This window comes from Dermacentor silvarum, chromosome 5 (genome assembly GCF_013339745.2).
Source record: "Dermacentor silvarum isolate Dsil-2018 chromosome 5, BIME_Dsil_1.4, whole genome shotgun sequence".
Classification (NCBI taxonomy): domain Eukaryota; kingdom Metazoa; phylum Arthropoda; class Arachnida; order Ixodida; family Ixodidae; genus Dermacentor; species Dermacentor silvarum.
This window is the reverse complement of record NC_051158.1, coordinates 77,781,199-77,800,091: the sequence shown is the minus strand read 5'-3', so window position 1 is coordinate 77,800,091 and position 18,893 is coordinate 77,781,199. Positions and strand designations below refer to the sequence as shown.

Here is an 18,893-nt window from a genome sequence, read left to right as displayed (position 1 = left end):
AATGCATCCGCTATTGACTGTTCTGTGTTTGTCTTTCTCCTGCAGTGTGAACAGAGCGAAGGTGAACTGCTGGCACTGGTCCAGCAGTTGCGCCAGTCACTGCAGACGGCCCTGGAGCTGCTGGGCACATACTCGGCCATCGTGGTGCAGGGCCCCCCGCATGGCTGGCACCAGCCAAGCCACCGGCTTCAACACTGGCAGCACTGGCTCGACGGCCTGCATCAGGACTTCACCCTGGCCAAGTGAGGGCACCATTGATGGGGCTTGAAGTGGCGCTCTTGCTTGCAGATCTGCTGGCAGCCGTAGCCACCACCGCCGCAATGCTAGGCCTAGCTACTTCGACATTCGCTACCAAGCTTCTTTCTGTTCGGTGCCGTGTTGTTAATTGAAACAATTCGCCGCTGTTAGCAGTGGCGCCGACTCCGCCTTTGTAATCCTCACCAATGGCTTCGAAGCTCGGAAAGCACAACGCATTGCATAATGCCGGTTCCCAAAAGTCAGCCTTGCCTCAATACAGCAGTGTTACGCAGTGAAACATACGCAAAGTGGTGCAGTGAAGCATACCATGAGTAGGAAGGGGCAATTCTCATGGGATACGGTGTGTATTCTTTAATTATACACGCATGCACCCGCAACTCCTATCACAGTACAAGCACCGATACACTTAATAAGTGCACTGGCAGGACATCAGAGCTATTTCGGATGTGCCTGTGGCGATTTGAGCACTTGGGGCAGTAAAAGGCATGCATTCAGTTTTTTCGGATGGCCCAATTTTTCAAATGTTTTTGCGGCCCCTAGGGATTCCGAAAAATCAGACATTGGCTACTACTGAAGCAGCCTTGTTAAAGCTACAGGGCTAGTATAACTTTATAAAATTTTTTTTTGACATTTTTGGCGAGTATTTGTTTTATTTCACCAGGGCTGATAACCGTCTAATTTTCTTATCTTAAATGGAGCCAGTGGTGGTTCCGTCAGGCAGTCCGAATTATCAGGGTTTGAATAATCAATCGGTGACTATATTCTGCAAATTTGGAATTCTTAGTATACGTACAGTAAAACCTCGTTAATTTGACCCTCGTTAATTTGGAAAATCGGTTAATTTGGACTTATTTGGCCGCGCATCGGTTTATTCGGACAACTTTCCGAGCTCGGCGAGCGAGGAGCACCGCAAATGTGCGACGCAAAAGAGCAAGAATGGCGCTAGCGTCCAACCGAAACGAAGCGGCGGGGTCCGCATCGCCATAGCCATCAGCGGAAGTCGTACGTGAATGACAGCAATGCCAGAACGCTTCAAGCCTATTTGTATTCACGCTGACCAGTGAAAGAGGATGAAATTGTAAAATTCTGTATGTACAGCAATTCACATAGATGAGACACAAATGAAAGAATGGCACGTACACACGCTTACTCACAACTAAAAGATTTATTGGCACTACATGGGATTTAAATAACATGTGCAGTTATTTCTTTGGAGGAAAAAGAAAAGGAAGAAAAAATAAACAAGAATTGCCGGTAGTCAAGAGTAATATATAGTCACGTCAGTTATTATTTACACTGCAGGGGTTCTCAAGCATGTTCATTCCAGGGAACCCTGCTAAGCTCCATGAAGCGCCAAGGAACTCCCCCCCCCCCCCCCCAAATTAAAATGTCCTAATTAACCGCATATCCAATTATCCAGGGTATCAAGAAAACAGCAAGTGAATGCTTACTGCGTCAACACGCTTTTATTTACTGAATCAATCAGCAAGTCTTGCTTCTATTTCGCACAAGAGCAGTGCGGAAGCTGAAATTCTCATCTCATGAATGATTAGAGCTAGCAGCCTATGCCTTACTGTCGGCTACTAAACACATCAAGAAAGCCAAGCTCCCAAAGGCCATTATATTCACAGATTCCTTAAGTGTCGTGAAATCTTTGAAATCGCTACGAAAACAGAAAAATCCTGTTATAAATAACCTCTATTCATTACTCTGCAATATGTATGCTTCTAATCAGCAGGTTGTAATATGTTGGGTGCCTGGGCACAGGTGTATAGAGGGTAACGAGCTTGCCGACAAAATGGCAACTTCCATAGCAACAAAACCTAGCAATTTTTCCATACCCGTTCCTGTCACAGACTTAAAGCCATTTCTATGCAAAAAACTCGGAAACTATTGGCAACACTTATGGGATGAACAAACACTGAACAAACTCCATGTAATTAAGCCCCTTTTGGGCAACTGGCCATCATTAACAAAGTCACGACACACTGAAGTTCTCTTTTGCCGCCTTAGAATAGGACATACATATGGTACACATTCATACATTTTAACTGGTGCTGAACCTCCCCTCTGTGGCAGATGTGGGGAAAGGCTGACCGTACTCCACGTCTTACTGGAGTGTCGGGAAGCCGAAACAGAGAGAAGGAAACATTTCCCTGTAGCATACCACTATCATATCCCTCTTCATCCTACGATGTTTATTGGTGAAGAACCTCTTTTTAACGCCAAAGCAGTTCTCCGTTTCTTGAACGATGTTGTACTACACGCTATTAGCCCAATAAGTTCGTAGCGCATCCTCTCTCCAGAGGATGCTGCTGTGATAGTTTATTTTTATAGCACGTAAATCGTATCATTCTCCCTCAATGCATTCTTCATTTTCATAGCACACCTCATTAGCCATTGCCATGATCTTAATTAATACAGTAGAACCTCGTTGATACGTTCCCGCTTACTACGTTTTCCCGGCTCCTACGTTCATAATCGCGAAAAATAAACATCACACCATAGAGGAATGTGTTAATAAGTTCCGGTTAATACGTTCCCGGAAAATACGATTATTCGGCAGCAACGTTCAGCATTGCGGCAAACTGCGGTCGTATGATACGTTCTGCAGCGAAAAATTATCATTGAGGTGTGCAAAAAGGCCGCTCTCATGTGCTTGTGAAGCGCTAAGTGGCAGACGGCCCCCGCGCGGCTTCTCTGCAGTGCTCAATTTCCCCCCTCCGCGACTTCTCTGTATTGCTCGTTCGCCCCCGCGGCTTCTCTGCAGAGCTCAATTTCTCCCCTCCTTGACTTCTCTGCATTGCTCATTCGCCCCCGCGGCTTCTCTGAGGAGCTCAATTTCTCCCCTCCGCGACTTCTCTGCATTGCTCGTTCGCCCGAAGTGATGAAGCGCGGCAACAACGGCGAGCGAATCGACCTTTGCGTTACCTCGCCCCTCGCTTCAACGCGAACTACTAAGCGGCGAAAACAGCGTGCGGCGGACTCCCCGTCGCAGATCGCTTTCAAGATAGGCCACCAACGCGATCGTATCGCCGAAGCGAAACGTCGTAGAATAGACACTCTGTTTCCGTCCACTGAAACCCTTCCGTGTTGTTATGCTGGCGAAAATCCTCTCCTTCTTTTTGCGCCAGTACCGCACGCAAGTTTTGGGTTCTCCGAATAGTACCGTAGATTTAGTGTCGCACTCGATTCTAACGCGCACGCGCAGTTATTTATTATTATTTCTTTTTGGCTCCGACGCATTAGCCGCACTAAAATTAGCTGTACAGTCGCGCCGCTTCTGCTGGTGGCGGCTGGAACGTCGCAGAATAGACAAAGCCTTCCGTGTTGCTTTGCTGGCGAAAATACTCTCCTTCTGTTTGCGCCAGTACCTCACGCAAGTTTGGGTTCTCCGAATGGTACCGCAGATTTAGTGTCGTACTCGATGGTAACGCGCACGGGCAGTTATTATTATTATTATTTTTTTTTTGCTCCGCCGCATTAGCCGCACTAAAATTAGCTGTACAGTCGCGCCGCTTCTGCTGGTGGCGGCTGATGCAAGGTTTAGTGCAAGGCTACACGCAGCTCAGTACTGCGCAGTGCGCAATTCGTGACAGTTGCGATCGGTAGCGGTAGCATGCAGCCGAGCATGGCGACGAGGAAGCGCAAGCCTTTGTCGATTAAGGACAAGCTGAATATCCTAGCGGCTGTCGACAGGAACCCGAAGAGGAAGCGAATCGACATAGCGAACGAACTTGGACTGCCAGCGTCTACTGTGAATACCGTTGTGTCGAAGCGGAAAGAGATCGAGACGAACGCCATGGTATTCAGCGGCGCAACAAAGCAAGCTCGTGGAGCCCGTCATGGGGAGCTGGAGGAGGCGCTGTTGAAGTGGTTTAAGCAAGCGCGGGCCTCCGGAGTTAACTTCGACGGCAGCGTGCTTAAGGAGAAAGCACTCGAAGTTGCCGATCTTCTTGGAATTGACGACTTCACCGCCTCCAACGGGTGGATAAGTCGCTTTCGAGCTAGGCATGGCATCGCCTACCGGCAAGTGAATGGGGAGGCAGCAAGCGTGAATCTGGCCGACGTCGCTAAGTGGTTATCGCTGCTCCCCACAATAATTAATTCTTTTCATCCACGCGACGTTTACAACGCGGATGAACTAGGTCTTTTTTATCGAGTTCAGCCTAGCAAGTCGTTAAGCATGAAGGGCGAGTCCTGCCACGGTGGAAAAGTCAGCAAAGACCGAATAACTGTGTTGCTTTGTTGCAATGAAGATGGCAGTGACATGATGAAGCCGTGGATGATTGGGAAGGCGAAAAACCCAACATGCCTGCGGAACATCGCTCGTTTGCCTTGTATCTACAAGAACAACACGAAGGCGTGGATGACTTGCGAACTTTTTGAGTCCTTCCTGCGTTACCTTGACGGACGACTCGGATGCAAGGGGCGCAGTGGCCTGCTGTTCTTGGACAACTGCGCTGCCCATCCGAAGGACACGTCATTCCTTCACAACCTTCGTGTGGTGTTTCTACCAGCAAACACGACCAGCCACCTGCAGCCTCTTGACGCTGGTATCATCAAAAACACCAAACATTTGTACCGCAAGTGCATTGTGCGACGTTTTCTTGCTCGTGTGTCACGTGGCCAAGACCCCGGGAAACTATCAATTCTCGACGCAATGCACTACTTGAAGACTTCTTGGGAGAGTGTGAAGCGTGAAACAGTGAATAACTGCTTCAAGAAGTGCGGTTTTCGGCGTCAGCCTGCAGCCGAGGATACGGAGTGCAGCGAGGACGACCCCGTGGCGTGCGACTACGACATGGATGAGGAATTCTTGTCTACTGGTGCCGATGTGCCCTTCGCCGAGTTCGTCGCGATTGACAACGATGTCCCGACTTGCGAGCCGCAAAGTGTCGCCGAGATCGTAGCGGAGGTGGTGGGGGACGACGCAGCGGAGGTGGTGGCGAACGAGGCGCCTGAAGACGGCGGCGACAACGAAGGCTTGCGCCCACCGGCTACCTTCGCCGAAGCCCTTGCTGGCCTAGAAGCCTTGCAAAGCTTCTTTCGCACGAAAAATAACGAAAATGCGGACAATGGTCTGCAATGTGTGCAAAAGGAGTTGTTCCTGTCGAAGGGTGAGACGCACCAGCAGAAAATAACAATGTTTTGCAAGAAATAAATGTTTTCTGCCCTTGCACCTCAATATGGGCTTGTCAGCTTCAATTTTTACTGCGTTCGGATCGTACGTTTTCCCGGATCGTACGTTTATTTTTCGCGTATTTTTTTAAAACGTATGAACGAGGTTCTACTGTACATGTATGTTTTACGCACTTTACAGTGACTATTTTAGGCCTCTTTACAGCCACGCCTCATCTATTTCTCAGAATTCATCGCTCCACTGCAAACTCACAAACACTGGCATGGCGCTCTTTGGCCATACTTGGCCCTTGCGCCATTAAACACCATACATCATCATCATCATTAGAGCTAGCAGCGGCAAAGGCCTCGCGATATCCTTCGCAGCGCGGCCGCGGCGCGGGTCTTCATCCGAGACGCTTTTCACTACCGCGCGCACATCCCGATTATTTTTTCGCTAGTGAGCTGGTCGCCAACAAATTGTCCGTCCATCGCAATGTAGCCGGTGCTCTTCATCTTCGACAGCTTTGCACTGAGTCAAAGTGAAACTACTGCTTGCCGCAACCACTGCAGACGAAACCGCGGCCGTTATTGACGCGATCATGGACGGCAACCTTGCAGTTCAGAAGGCAGGCGTCCGACGCACGCACCAAGTCAAAACGAAACTACCGTTTGCTGCAACAAGTGCGCATGAAACCGCGGTCGCTATCGACGCGATTATGGATGGCAAAGGTACGCAGCCGACGCGTGCGCCGAGTCAAAATGAAACTACTGTTTGCCGCAACCGCTGCAGACGAAACTGTGGTGGCTATCGACACGAACATAGATGGCGACTACGCACTTGTGAAGGCACGCGGCTAACCGCCAACGCTGTGTTACGCTCGGCGATTAATGCAGGGGTAAAGGCTTTGAGGGCACAATTAGACACGAAGCGTTCCGGCGTTGCTGCCAGTCACATCTCGCGTACAATTGCCGCTGAGGACCCTAGCGATGCGGACTTCGCCGCTTTGTTTTTGGACGCTTGCGCCGTTTTTGCTCTTTTGCGCGCGCATTTGCGGTGCTCCGTGCATTCATTTTTTTTTTTATTCCGTCGACGTATACGTCCATCCGCACGCAATCAGCACCTACCCTGTCTACAAATGTGCTGTTACTGCCACCGAGATTCAAGTGTGAAAGCTTAGGCGCGCTGCCCATGACTGCCCGTTTTCGGAGGTTGGTTGGCTACAAGCTAGTTGCAAATTTATTGCGCAGTTCGCGCGCTGCCGTTATGCACTGTGATGTGCTTTTTGACACTCGGGCATGGGTAATGGGGGTTGTGTGGATCGAGCGCACCTCGTGTTCGCCGTTTTAGCCACTTGGCGAGCGCGGGACCAGGGAAAATTTATCAGTGGCTCGCGGAACATCGAGCAGGGGCCTGCGGAACCCACTTTGAGAACCCATGATTTACAGTATACTCGTCCTTATCCTAAGTGTACGTAGAAAACCTTGCATCGCCAGCTCGCCCAAGCCACCACCCTGGCGAGCTTTGTAAAATCCCATTGACACTATATGTGGCCGACACTGTACTGTTCCCCTGTTCTGTGTTGTGCCTTTCAGGTGTCAGGAGGTGATATCCGAGTTCCACCACCACTACGGCGTCGGAACGGATGTTACGTTTGCCCAGGGAGCCCTCGCTCTGCACTACGAGCTCCAGTCCGCCGTGTCGGACTGCAACACTCACATCTTGGCTGTGAGTTGCTCCTGGATCCACTCTACTTAGCAGTAGTCTGCATTTTCCTAAATGAAAGGCATGTGTTGAGTAGCAGGGTTGTGTTCTTGGCTCCTCTGAGTATGTATTACGTAATGTTTTGTTATTTATTAGCACCTGCCATGGTAGCAGAGTGGCTACAGCATTTTTCTCTGTTCTCGAGGTTGTGTGATCAATCCCAACCATGGCGGCGACATCCCGATGGAATGAAAACTCGTGTACAGTGCGTTGGGAGAACTTTAAAGGACCCCGGTCAAAATTAATCCGTAGTCCCTCACCAACTACTCTTCCCTCATAATCAAATCATGGTTCTGGCATGTCAAACACCAGATGCTTTTTTTTTTCTTAGCAAGAAGTCTGAGCTAGAGAAGCAAGCTGTGGCTAACACTCTGCCAAGAAACTTGGCATTTCACTTCCCTGACCTGTATAATCTTAGCTATAAAGTTTGAAACAAATATCATTTCAGTTTTTTGTTTGCCTCACTCCTAGGGTGACGAAACCCTTCACATCACACTGGGGAACCATGCTCTGAATACAATGCAAGCTCTGTTTAATTATAATTTTAGTGGTACAGTAAAATCTTCTAAATTTAGATTTCACTAGACTGAAAAATAGAAACAAGAAAACGGGGGGGGGGCCTCTCATAAATCGACTATCGAATTATCGGGGGTATCAAGAAAGCAACAAGTTAATTATTTCTGTGCCTATCCACCTTCATTTACTGAATAAATTTGCAACCCTTGCTTCTATTTCGCACAAAATCGGTGCAGAAGCGGCAATTCTCATCATCTCGTGACTGATAAGCACTCACAGCGGCGAGGGCCTTGCAATTTCCTTCACAGTGCAGCTCGTTTGGCCATGGCGCAAGACCCGTGTCTTCATCTGAGTAGACATACTTTTCAGAAAACTACCACGCGCACATCCCGATAATTTTTTCGCCAGTGAGGCGATCAGTAACAGATTGTTCGTCCACCGTGATGTAGCCATGGGTTTGAAGCCAGTGTGTGGGCCACTGTAGAATTGGTTTTCGTCCTTGAAAGGTTCCGCCATGTTTCTGACATTGCACATGCATTGCACCGAGTCAAAACGGAAATGCTGTTCACTGCAACCACTGCGAACAACCGCGGTCGTTATCGACACGCGATCATGCATGGTGACTATGCAGTTCTGAAGTCACATGCGGTTAACGTGGTGTCATGCGCAGTGGTAAACGCATAAACGTAGAAATAGATGCGAAACGTTCAGCATTACTGTCATTCCTGTATGGTTATGGTGATGCGAACTCTGCCGCTTCGTTTTAATTGGCCAGTAGCGCAGCTTTTGCTCTTTTGCGTCACACATTTGCGGCACTCCGACAGTTGTCTGAACTAACCGGTTTGCTGCCAAGTACATCTGAATTAACGAGAGTTTGATGCTATTAACCCTTTCAGGGTCAATATCGTACATGTACGACCTCCGCGAACACCCTCAAAATGGTCAATGGCGTACATGTACGGTATCGCTTGTACATTTAAAAAGTGCGCCTCTTTTGATCATTTCTTTTGCTTGGCATGTGCTGCCACTCGACGGAAACACGCGGAATTTTTTACTTGCGCCAATGCCTCTCCGTTTTTTGTTTTTTTTTTTTGCAATGGCGCGTCAGATCGCGTATCCGGGCGCACGCGCGCGCGCGCGGCGGCGAAGTGCACGATTCTTTCGATTATTTCTTGCGCTTGGTATGTGCTGCCACTTGACGGGAACACGTGGAATTTTTACTTGCGCCACTGCCTTTTTTTTTTTTTTATGGCAACGGCGCGTCAGCTACCGCTCGCGCATCCCGGCGCGCGCGCGCGGCGGCGGCAAGTGCGCTCTTCCACAGAACACCGCTCTTCTTTCTATCATTTCTTTCGCTTGGTGTGTGCTGCCACTTGATGGGAAGACGTGGAATTTTTACTTGAGCCAATGGCTCTCCATTTTTTTTTTTTTCTTTTTTTTTTTCTTTTTTTTTGTTATATGGCAACGGCGCGTCAGCTCTCGCTTGCGCATCCGGGCGCGCGCGGCACCGGCGGCAACGGTTTTCTCCTGCGGCGGATCCCGCTTGTTGCACTAAACTGATGGCTATCTGGTTTCAAATCTCTCAAAGGGTGACCGCTTGTTACTCGATCGTTTATCGCCCACGCGGCGCGATTACACCTGTTCCCAGGCAGCCGCCTATATACACAAACGATGCTGCCGTTTTTGCGGTTCCTTTTTTGGAGACCACAAAAGCTCTATAGCCCCTTGTTGGCGATAAGACGAAGGCTTCTCACTTGTTTCGGTTTCCGGACGTGCACACAACCATTTTTCAGCGCGCTTATCTTCTTATTCACGAATAGACATTGTGTATTTTAGAACACAAACGATTTTTTCCTCACTTTACTGTCACTTTAAAAAAATTACGACCATATTTTTTCGAAATAGATTCTTTCGAAGAATTTAAATCAGCAATAAAAAATATCGACCCTGGGGGGTCGCATTTGGCAAAACAATTCGACCCTCAAAGGGTTAAATAATGTATACGCCTGCCGGGACTTAAGGACAAGTTCGAATTACCCAATTTTTCAAGTTAACAAGGGTTGAATTAACGAGGTTTTACTTAAAGTGTTGAACAAAATGAGGTGGAGGGATGGCAGTCGAGTGAGCTTGTCTTACCAACCTAGTTTGTTAGCGTGTTTGTTCTCTTTGTGTCTGTGAGTTGTCACCCGAGACCTTGCCTCGTGTGCTGCGTGCGCAGGTGATGAAGCGCAAGCAAGCTGAAGGCTCCGACTACCTACCTGACGCTCGGGCAGCACTCCTGGCTCTTGCCCAAGGTGAGCTGCATGTGTATCTCTGTTGTGTGTCAGCACGTGACGCCTACATTTGCACAAAGGTGTCGGGTGATTTCCTGCTACCAAGTGGAGCGGCTGCACGCTAGGATTGCCATCTGTAAGGTTTTGAAATGCAGCGCCCAGTTTTTATACTTTTTTTTAATGCGAAACTGTCAAATGGCTTATTGAGTGAAAAACCCGGCGTCTGTAGTGACGAAATGGTACCTAAATTCCCCAAGGCTGCAACACCACGGCACGAGTGCGCCTCGACGGAGCAGAGTTCGTGGAAAGGAACACCTGCTGATGTAGTAGCACGCCAAGTGTTGCATCAGGGTAGAGGGAATCACCTCGACGCCATGTCACCCTCTCTCTTGCTCTCGGAAGCCTGTGTTATCTGCGCGTTCCTTGTCCGCGCAAGCACTCGCCTGCTGTACTAACTGCGCCTCGGTAAGGCCAAATCAAAATGCGCCAAGCGTGTCAACGCACTCGCTTGCCCGTGTGAAGTTCATAACTCGGACTGCTCAGCGGTGTTCAATTCTACATGAATGCTTCAGCATTCACAACTCGTAAGAAGTGGTTTGGTGTCCTCGGATTTTTTTTTTTTTTTTTGACATGTTGCTGGCTGTTGGTTCAACCGGTTGACCAGTATGGCCATCCTTGTGAAACTTCAAGTTGAAAAGATTAGTCCTGAGGACATCCATCGGGCAGACAGGGTGAATTGGGAGACAGAGTGAACTAAAGAATATGAGCTTAGTTACACCAACTCCGTCAAAAGCGAAACAGATAATTGTAGTAAAGTTGAAGTGTCACAAGTTACCTTGCATGCTGCATGCGGCTGTCAAACTAGGAAGTTAATGCCAAGGTGTGGCTTTTTCAAGTTGCACAATATCTACAAATTAGTTTTTTAGTTGTTTGTTTGTTTGAATCTATGCTGTTCTTTGAAAACAAATCTAGCAGTACTCTAAAAATTTTCTCATCCACTCCTTTCCCCTTCTGTTGTCATTTGCCTTTCTCTCCCACTCATAGTGACAGTAATGGTAACATTATTGCACATGCCAGTTGTTGCAAAAACCATTATGAAAATTTCAGTTAAAACTATAATAGAAGGGCTAGTTGCTCAGCATCAAGAAGCTGTCTTCCCAGAGCGTTGACTTAGGTGTGCAACAAGGTAATGGATATCCCCGGGCATTGTAGGCTCAGAAAGTTCTGAAGTATGCTGCCGTAACCTGCATGTGTACTATTACACATGGACATTTCATGTGCTTTTTGCTAAACTGGACACCCAAGGCGTAACCAAAAGCCAATTCATGTCTTGTTCAAGCTACTGTAATGTCCTAGTAGAGAGAGAGAGAGAGAAGGGAGGAAGAAAAGGCACGGAGGTTAACCATACTATGTCCAGTTTGCTACCCTACATGTTGTGCCCTAATCAGCGTTGCCCACCCCCGGTGGTATCTGTGGCCAAGGTTGGCTCCGATCGTAATGTACCAGTGAGTCTTATGGCGTATGCGCCTAGAATGAGATACACTTTGGGCCCTTAAATAAAGAAATCAGCATCACTAGAGGTACGTAATCTTTATGAGAAGGTATATATTCTGCAAAGACACAGCATACACAGTTTCATTTCCCAAAAGGCCTAATGGGGGACCTTCATGGTAAAGTCAACATGCCGTGCCAAGGGCATCTTACCTGCACCCTGCGACACAGCAAGAGGGCATCGCCATAGCATTGTGCCCATAAGTCTCACTTGTGTAATGAGAACAGCACAAACTAGAGAATCACTATCTTGGGCTAACTGCCAAGGCGCACGTGCGAAAACGAAACTATGCGTATCCTGCATGCACTGCCCACACAGAGCGTAGTTTGTTTCTTCACCCGAGGTCACTGTTGCCAGATTGCTGTACGGTTCAACTGCAGTATAAAAAACTAAAAAAAAAAAAAGTTTTTTGGTCCACCAAGGGCACTCAAATCTTGCCAGTTTGTTGCGAGACACGTACCGTTTAATTAATATGCTTGCATAATTCAAGCTCAAAAGCTTGGGTTCATGGACCGTTTAAGCATTAAATTTTTGAAGTCATGTAAATGATGAATCGCCCAAGTATGTCAAAAAGCATGCAACCAAATAGCAATGCTTAAGGTGTGCTGCTTCTGTTTTGTTTTTTTGTTTTTCTCTTTATTTCAGACTGCAATGATGGAACAACTGTTGCAGACACACAGACTGACACAAGTGTAAAAAATTATAACCAGGAAAAGGAGAGTGTGAATGAGCAACTGCTTGAAAAGCAGAGTGAGGATAAAGCACTTTTTCTTCCATCCTAAATTATTCTAGTAATTTCTTCTTGTAAATAGGTAATTTGGTACTTTGCACAATGCTTCCTGAGCATTAGAGAAATTAATGGGCTGTTTGGGAGAACTTTCCGATATCAGCCAGAATTTTGCAGAAAATTATTTGCTGACAAGTTTAGGGAATTTAATCTTGCACACAAGGCATTCCACTTTTTCTTTTTACGTGTGAAATTTATACAAAGGACAGCTTCCATGAATATGATAGAAGTTCACTCGTGTGAGATTATCGCCTTGGGAAAGCACCTCACATTACATTTGGGGCCATGCTGCGTATGATATGATGCAAAGTATATATATATATATATTTTTTCCCCCAATCCCCCCAATCGTCATGGCAAAAATATGTATCCTCAATTAATAGTTCGGTCACATCTAAACAAATGTGGGACCAGGTTAGAAAATTTAAAGGAAAGTACACATCATACACAATACCACTACTTACAAGTCCAGGCACACAAACAACACTAGAAGACCAGGCCAACTTATTAGGCGAACACTTTTATAACATCTCAAGCTCAGCAAATTACTCAAACACCTTTTTAAAATACAAAGAGTCCGCTGAGAAACAGAGACTTCCCACTACCGGTGCTTCAATGGAACTATATAATGACACTCTTACAATGCAGGAATTAAACAGAGTTCTTTCGGCCGGTAAAAAAACAGCAACAGGTCTTGACCGGGTCCACTACACAATGCTGGCGCACTTATCTCAAGCATCGGTAGAGGCACTCCTTCAATTTTTCAACAAAATATGGCAATCTGGGGTAATGCCTACAGACTGGAAAAATGCAGTAGCAGTGCCATTTCTAAAATCTGGTAAAACTGCATCATCCCCAAGCAGCTACAGACCCATTGCACTAACAAGTTGTCTAGCCAAATCATATGAGAGCATTATAAACGCGAGACTCACATTCATCCTCGAATCAAGACATCTAATAGACACGCACCAGTGCGGATACAAAAAGGGCTGCTCCACCACTGATCATCTCGTCCGACTAGAACATGAAATACGTGATGCGTTTCTACACAAACAACACTGTCTCGCGGTTTTCTTTGACTTAAAAAAAGCGTACGATACCACATGGCGATATGGAATTTTGAGAGACCTGGCTGATTTGGGCATTCGTGGCAGAATGTTAAACTGCCTATGCGATTTCATGTCAAGTAGAACATTTCAGGTACGCCTCGGCACAACACTTTCACGCACATTTACACAAGAAAATGGCGTCCCACAAGGTTGCATTCTCAGCACGACTCTCTTCATAGTCAAAATGAACTCTGTTAACAAAATCATTCCATCGTCTGTCATGCATTCAATATATGTCGATGATTTGCAAGTGGCTCACCGCGCCTCAAACCTATCCACCTGCGAAAACAGCTACAAATAACAATAAATAATCTCACACAGTGGGCCGACAAAAATGGTTTCTGCTTTTCAACCCACAAAACCGTTACAGTGCTGTTTTCCCAGAAGCGTGGCTTACATTGCGATCCAGTTCTAACACTGGATGGCGCAACACTACCGGTCAAACGAGAGTACAAATTCTTAGGCGTAACATTTGACACAAAACTGAACTTCCTAGCCCACATTAACACAACAAAAATTAAGGCAAATAAAGCATTAAATATTCTCAAAGTGTTATCGCACAAGAACTGGGGATCTGACCGAATATGCCTACTACGTATTTACCGGTCCCTTGTGCGTAGCATTCTCGACTACGGTAGTGTAGTTTATGGTGCAGCCAGGCAATCCTACATTAAACGACTTGATCCAATTCACAATCTTGGCCTACGATTGGCGAGCGGTGCCTACAGAACATCGCCTGTCCTAAGTCTATACGTTGACTGCAATGAGCCTTCCCTACAGCATCGCAGAGCACTACTAACCCTCTCCTATGTACTGAGAATTCGGTCAACACCACAACATATATGCTACAAAATCGTAACAGAATGCAACTCTCGGTTACACTACACAAACAAACCGAACATGATACGGCCACTTGTCTTACGACACGAGGAATACTGTCAGATTTATAACATTCCTCATGAGGTCCTGCAGGTTGCTGAAAGGCCGCAAAGACTGGCCCCATGGTGCGATTGCACACAACTATGTGATTGGACACTAACCCACTTAAAGAAAAAGGATACCCCACATGAACACATAATGCAAGAGTTCCGCACCATTCAACAAAAATATAAAGATCACACAGAATTTTACACAGATGGTTCTAAAACACAAGAATACGTGGGTGTGGGAACCGTAACGAAAAATTGGGAAAATAGCATCCGAATACATAATTCTGCTTCAGTCTTTACCGCCGAAGTTATGGCTATATGGACGGCAGTAAACAAAGTTATCACCGACAAACAGAAGAGTGCTGTCATTTACACCGATTCGTTGAGTGCACTCAGAGCTTTAAATTTAAAATCCGACTGTGAACCGCTGCTTGGCGATATCTTAAACATGGTGCTTAATAATAAATACGGACGAACCATACGATTCTGCTGGGTCCCTAGCCATGTTGGGATACCAGGGAACGAATCAGCAGATAGATGCACGGCCATGGCAGCGCACAAAGACCTAACTCACACAAAACTTCCATACAAAGACAGCATACGAGCAATTCGCAAAGCCCTGACATCAAAATGGCAACAAGAATGGGACTCCTGCATTATAATAACAAGTTACACATAACCAAACCCCTGCTTGGCGAGTGGAAATCGTGTAGTCACCAGCAACGGTTCTACGAGGTGATCCTATGTCGACTTCGAATAGGGCACACACATCTGACACACAACTTCTTACTTAGAAAAGATCCGCCAACCTGCGATAAGTGTCATGAACCTCTCACAGTAATACACATTGTTATGACATGTCCACATATAGAAAGACACAGACGGAAAATTCTGCAGAATATGTATAACTTACACATACCTTTACACCCCGCCTTACTATTGGGAGATGATCCGCTAGTGCCATTCACTGACTTGTTCAAGTTTTTAGTTGAAGCCGGTTTATTACATAGAATATAAGGTAACGCAATTCTCGCTACACTAACATTTCATTTCTTATTACCTTGTGTGTGGCGCAGCATGGCCTTTGTCGCTTTTGCGCCATTAAACCTGAATTAACTAACAATTTCATATTTTGAAATGCATCAAGCTCAACCACCAAGCGGCTGAGCTGTGGGGGAAAGCCAAACTTTTTATAGCATGAGGATAAGACGGGGCCACCCATCGTGATGACTCAGTGACTTTGGTGTTTTGCTGCTGAGGGGGAGGTTGTAGGTTCGGTTACCGACCGGGGCAGCCGCATTCCTGGGGAGGCGGAATCCAAAAGTGCACACATACCGAGTTTTCATGGCATGTTAAAGAAACCCAAGAGGTTGAAATCAATCTGTAATGCTCCATTCGGGCATCTTTCGTAGTCCATAATTTGCCCATCAATCAATCAATCAATCAATCAATCGGAACAGGTGCACTCGCATTGGGGTGGGTGCATGTATGTAATTAAGCAATAGCGCTGTGGAGAGCAAAAGTAGCTATTACAGAGCAGTCCAGTGGTGCACATTGTCTTGCACATGACCTTGGCTCGCACACTGTGGTTAGTACCGGGCACAATAGAAACAATTCTGGGGGTTCCAGTTTGGCAAACATGAAACAGGCAATGGGGTCATCGAGAGAAACCACGAGAACAGGCAACTTAACAGACACAGGAATGTTTACTTACTCTTACTTTTACAGTCAATTTCCGTTAATTTGACTCCAGTTAGATTTTTCAGTTAATTCGGTCCCGACTGAAGGTCCCAACTGGCACCCATGCATTAGTATGGGCCCAAACCTTTATTTCGATCCTAATATTGGCTTCACTAGATAATTCGACCTTGACCAGTCAGCATGCACGGGCCTGACCCCTATGGTGACCCCAATAGCGTACCCTTTAATGGCAGCATCTGTCTCGCCAGTGCTTAGGTGACAGTGAATCCGTTGAACACACGTCATCTCCCATCGAAAACTATTTTTGGCCTGCCCTAGGAAGGTTTTTAAGCAGTAACCATAGCTCACAATATCTGATTACAGTATTTACCCGATTCTAGTGCGCCGTTGTTTTAAGGAAAATTGGGCTGAAAATTGCCTACGCAGTACAATCGGATACGAAACCAAAACCGCCTTCATGACATTTGTATGCTTTACCGCATAACACATCATACCTGCCAAGTCTCCCGGATTACCCGGGCGACTTCCTGATTTGGGCCATTTCTTCCGGTTGTACGGTTGACAGGAAAATCTCCCGGAAATTGCTGTTGTGTCCCATTCCCGCATCCAGTGCTTTGTCAGGCTTCATTGGCAAAAAAAATCCAACCCAATCTAAGCCAGTTAGAAGTTCATCGCACAAAACATTGTCAAGAAAGTAGTAGGGAAACCCTGTACATGCGCTATTTCGTTAACCGCAGAGCCGCTCCTTCAGCTGACGGGGTTCTTTAGGTGCCATAGTGGCCCTAGTCCCATTAAGTTAGCCAGCGAATGCCGCCTTCCGCAACTAGCAACACCAGACTCTCCATCGTTCTCCTCGGCGTCAGCCGCTGTGGCATTGTGTAGGCCTACAGTCAGTCATGGCTTTAAAATAAACAAGGAGCGCTAGCGCAATAGTATCTTAAGTATTTTTAATGTAGTGCTTAGCCGAAGTGACGCTGGGTAATTTGTTGATACCACAGAGCAATGCAGAGTGCGAGCGGCAATTTAACATCGTGAAAAATACGAGAAGGCAGTGCCGCTCTTCCATGTGTCACTCGTTCAAGACGCTGGGAAACGTCATCCTCGAAAAATGTGAAAGAAATGGAATTTCTTACAATCAAACATTATCTGAAGAATTTTTTAACACCCGCCATGGTTGCTTAGTTGCTTTGGCATTGCACTGCTAAGCATGAGTTCGCGGGATCAAATCTCGGCCGCGGCGGTCGCATTTCGTTGGTGGCGAAATACAACACCACCCATGTGCCGTCTATTGGGTGCATGTTAAAGAAGCCCAGGTGGCCGAAATTAATCCGGAGTTCTCCACTACGGCATGCCTCATAATCAGATGGCGGTTGTGAGACGTAAGACCCGAGAATTTAATTAAATTTTCAAGAATTTTGAAGGCAAGATTAGCAACAATGAAATGCTTGCAAAAGTGAGACCGTGATGTTCATGTGGGCATTTGTATATCTGTAAACAAAATTGTAATGATGTTCTCCTGGCAGTACTTGAAAATATCGACGTTGGGGGAGGGGGGGGGGGGGTAGTGTAACCGACTGAGTAGTGTAAGCTGACTTTAGGAAACGGGCGGCCATTGTGCAACATATATTAGACCCTTTGCCCATTTTTCTTGCTAAAAAATTATGTGCACATTGGATTTTTACTTTGTTTCGGAGCTTTAATGTCATTTGTAAATTCGTTTTCTACTTTATACACACAGAAAGTGGGTGTGCGTTTGATTCAGGGGCATGTTAGAATTGGGCTAATACGGCCTAGTGAATCAGGGGTGTGTTTTGGCATTTTATTCATCCACTTGTTTAATTCGATTCACTGGGTACTTCAATCAAATTGTCGGTCCTGTCAAGGTCGAATTAATGGAAGTCGACTGCATCTAGTTCTTTCCTGGTTTCTTGCTTTCTTCATCTTTTATTATTTTTTTTTTTCGTGTTGTCTATATTTTGTACATATTGCAGCCAGTCTAATAGACCTTATACCTTGTAGTCATTGCTGCATTCTTGTTTCAATTCGGCGTTCGGTCTTTGGGCTTTATTTCTCACGATGATCGCTTACCAACGACTAGCTTCCACCAGGCGATATGGAATGCACCCTTAAGGAAGGCTTTGTTGCGTGGCAACCCGTGCCCTTTCTCCCTCTCTCTGCTGCTTCTAGATCCGTCCCAGCAGCCTGCGGTGCTGGCTGCCCTGCTGGGTGCTCTCTGCCCCTGCGCCCAGAACTGCTGGTCATGGAGACTGCCGCGGCCGCCTCGGGTGAACGCCTGGCCGACCTGCAGTTCTGGGGCTCTGACTGGTTCTTACAGGACCTTCACGTGCAGGCCGCTGTGGCGCACGAGATGGGACGGGTCCTGATGCAACTGGTCAGTCAGGATGATGTGTCTTTTGACCTTGCTTTGGTTAATCGATTGATTGACGTAGTACTTTCACATATGCATCACTAGTGGTCTTTGCGCAATGAGCAAGAGCAGTGAAGGGAACCGCGGGAGTTGACTTTTTGTTGGTTGGAGCCAGACGAAGCAAACGGACAATGAAGCGAGAGAAAGCGTTGAGGAAATTGACTACAGTGAAATTCCAATGATTCGAAATCTACTCAATTGAAATTGAGAAATAATTCAAACTGGCTCTGTTGGTCCCGGCAAAGTACTATCTATTTGAATAGAGAAAAACTTGCGCAAATTCAAACTCTAAAAATGGCTTAACAGTTTTCTCGAACAAAATTTCTCTCTCCCATGGACTGCTTTTTGGACAAACCCAAGCCAAACGCGAAGGTTCGAGGCGCTGCTAGCTACTGTAATGTTGCATGCTGCAGAAATGCCGAGGAAGACGTGTGGGGAGCTTAGACCAAACCTG

General features: G+C 46.6%; 1 protein-coding gene across 1 annotated transcript in view; it reads left to right on the top strand.

Annotated features, from left to right (window-relative positions):
- LOC119453509 (serine/threonine-protein kinase SMG1-like) overlaps positions 1 to 18,893 on the top strand; it is a 143,147-nt gene that overhangs the window by 91,011 nt on the left and 33,243 nt on the right. Inside the window, 5 exon segments of the mRNA XM_049668204.1 lie at positions 6,976 to 7,108; positions 9,879 to 9,954; positions 12,131 to 12,235; positions 18,199 to 18,339; positions 18,342 to 18,403. Coding sequence (XP_049524161.1) covers positions 6,976 to 7,108; positions 9,879 to 9,954; positions 12,131 to 12,235; positions 18,199 to 18,339; positions 18,342 to 18,403 — 517 coding nt within the window.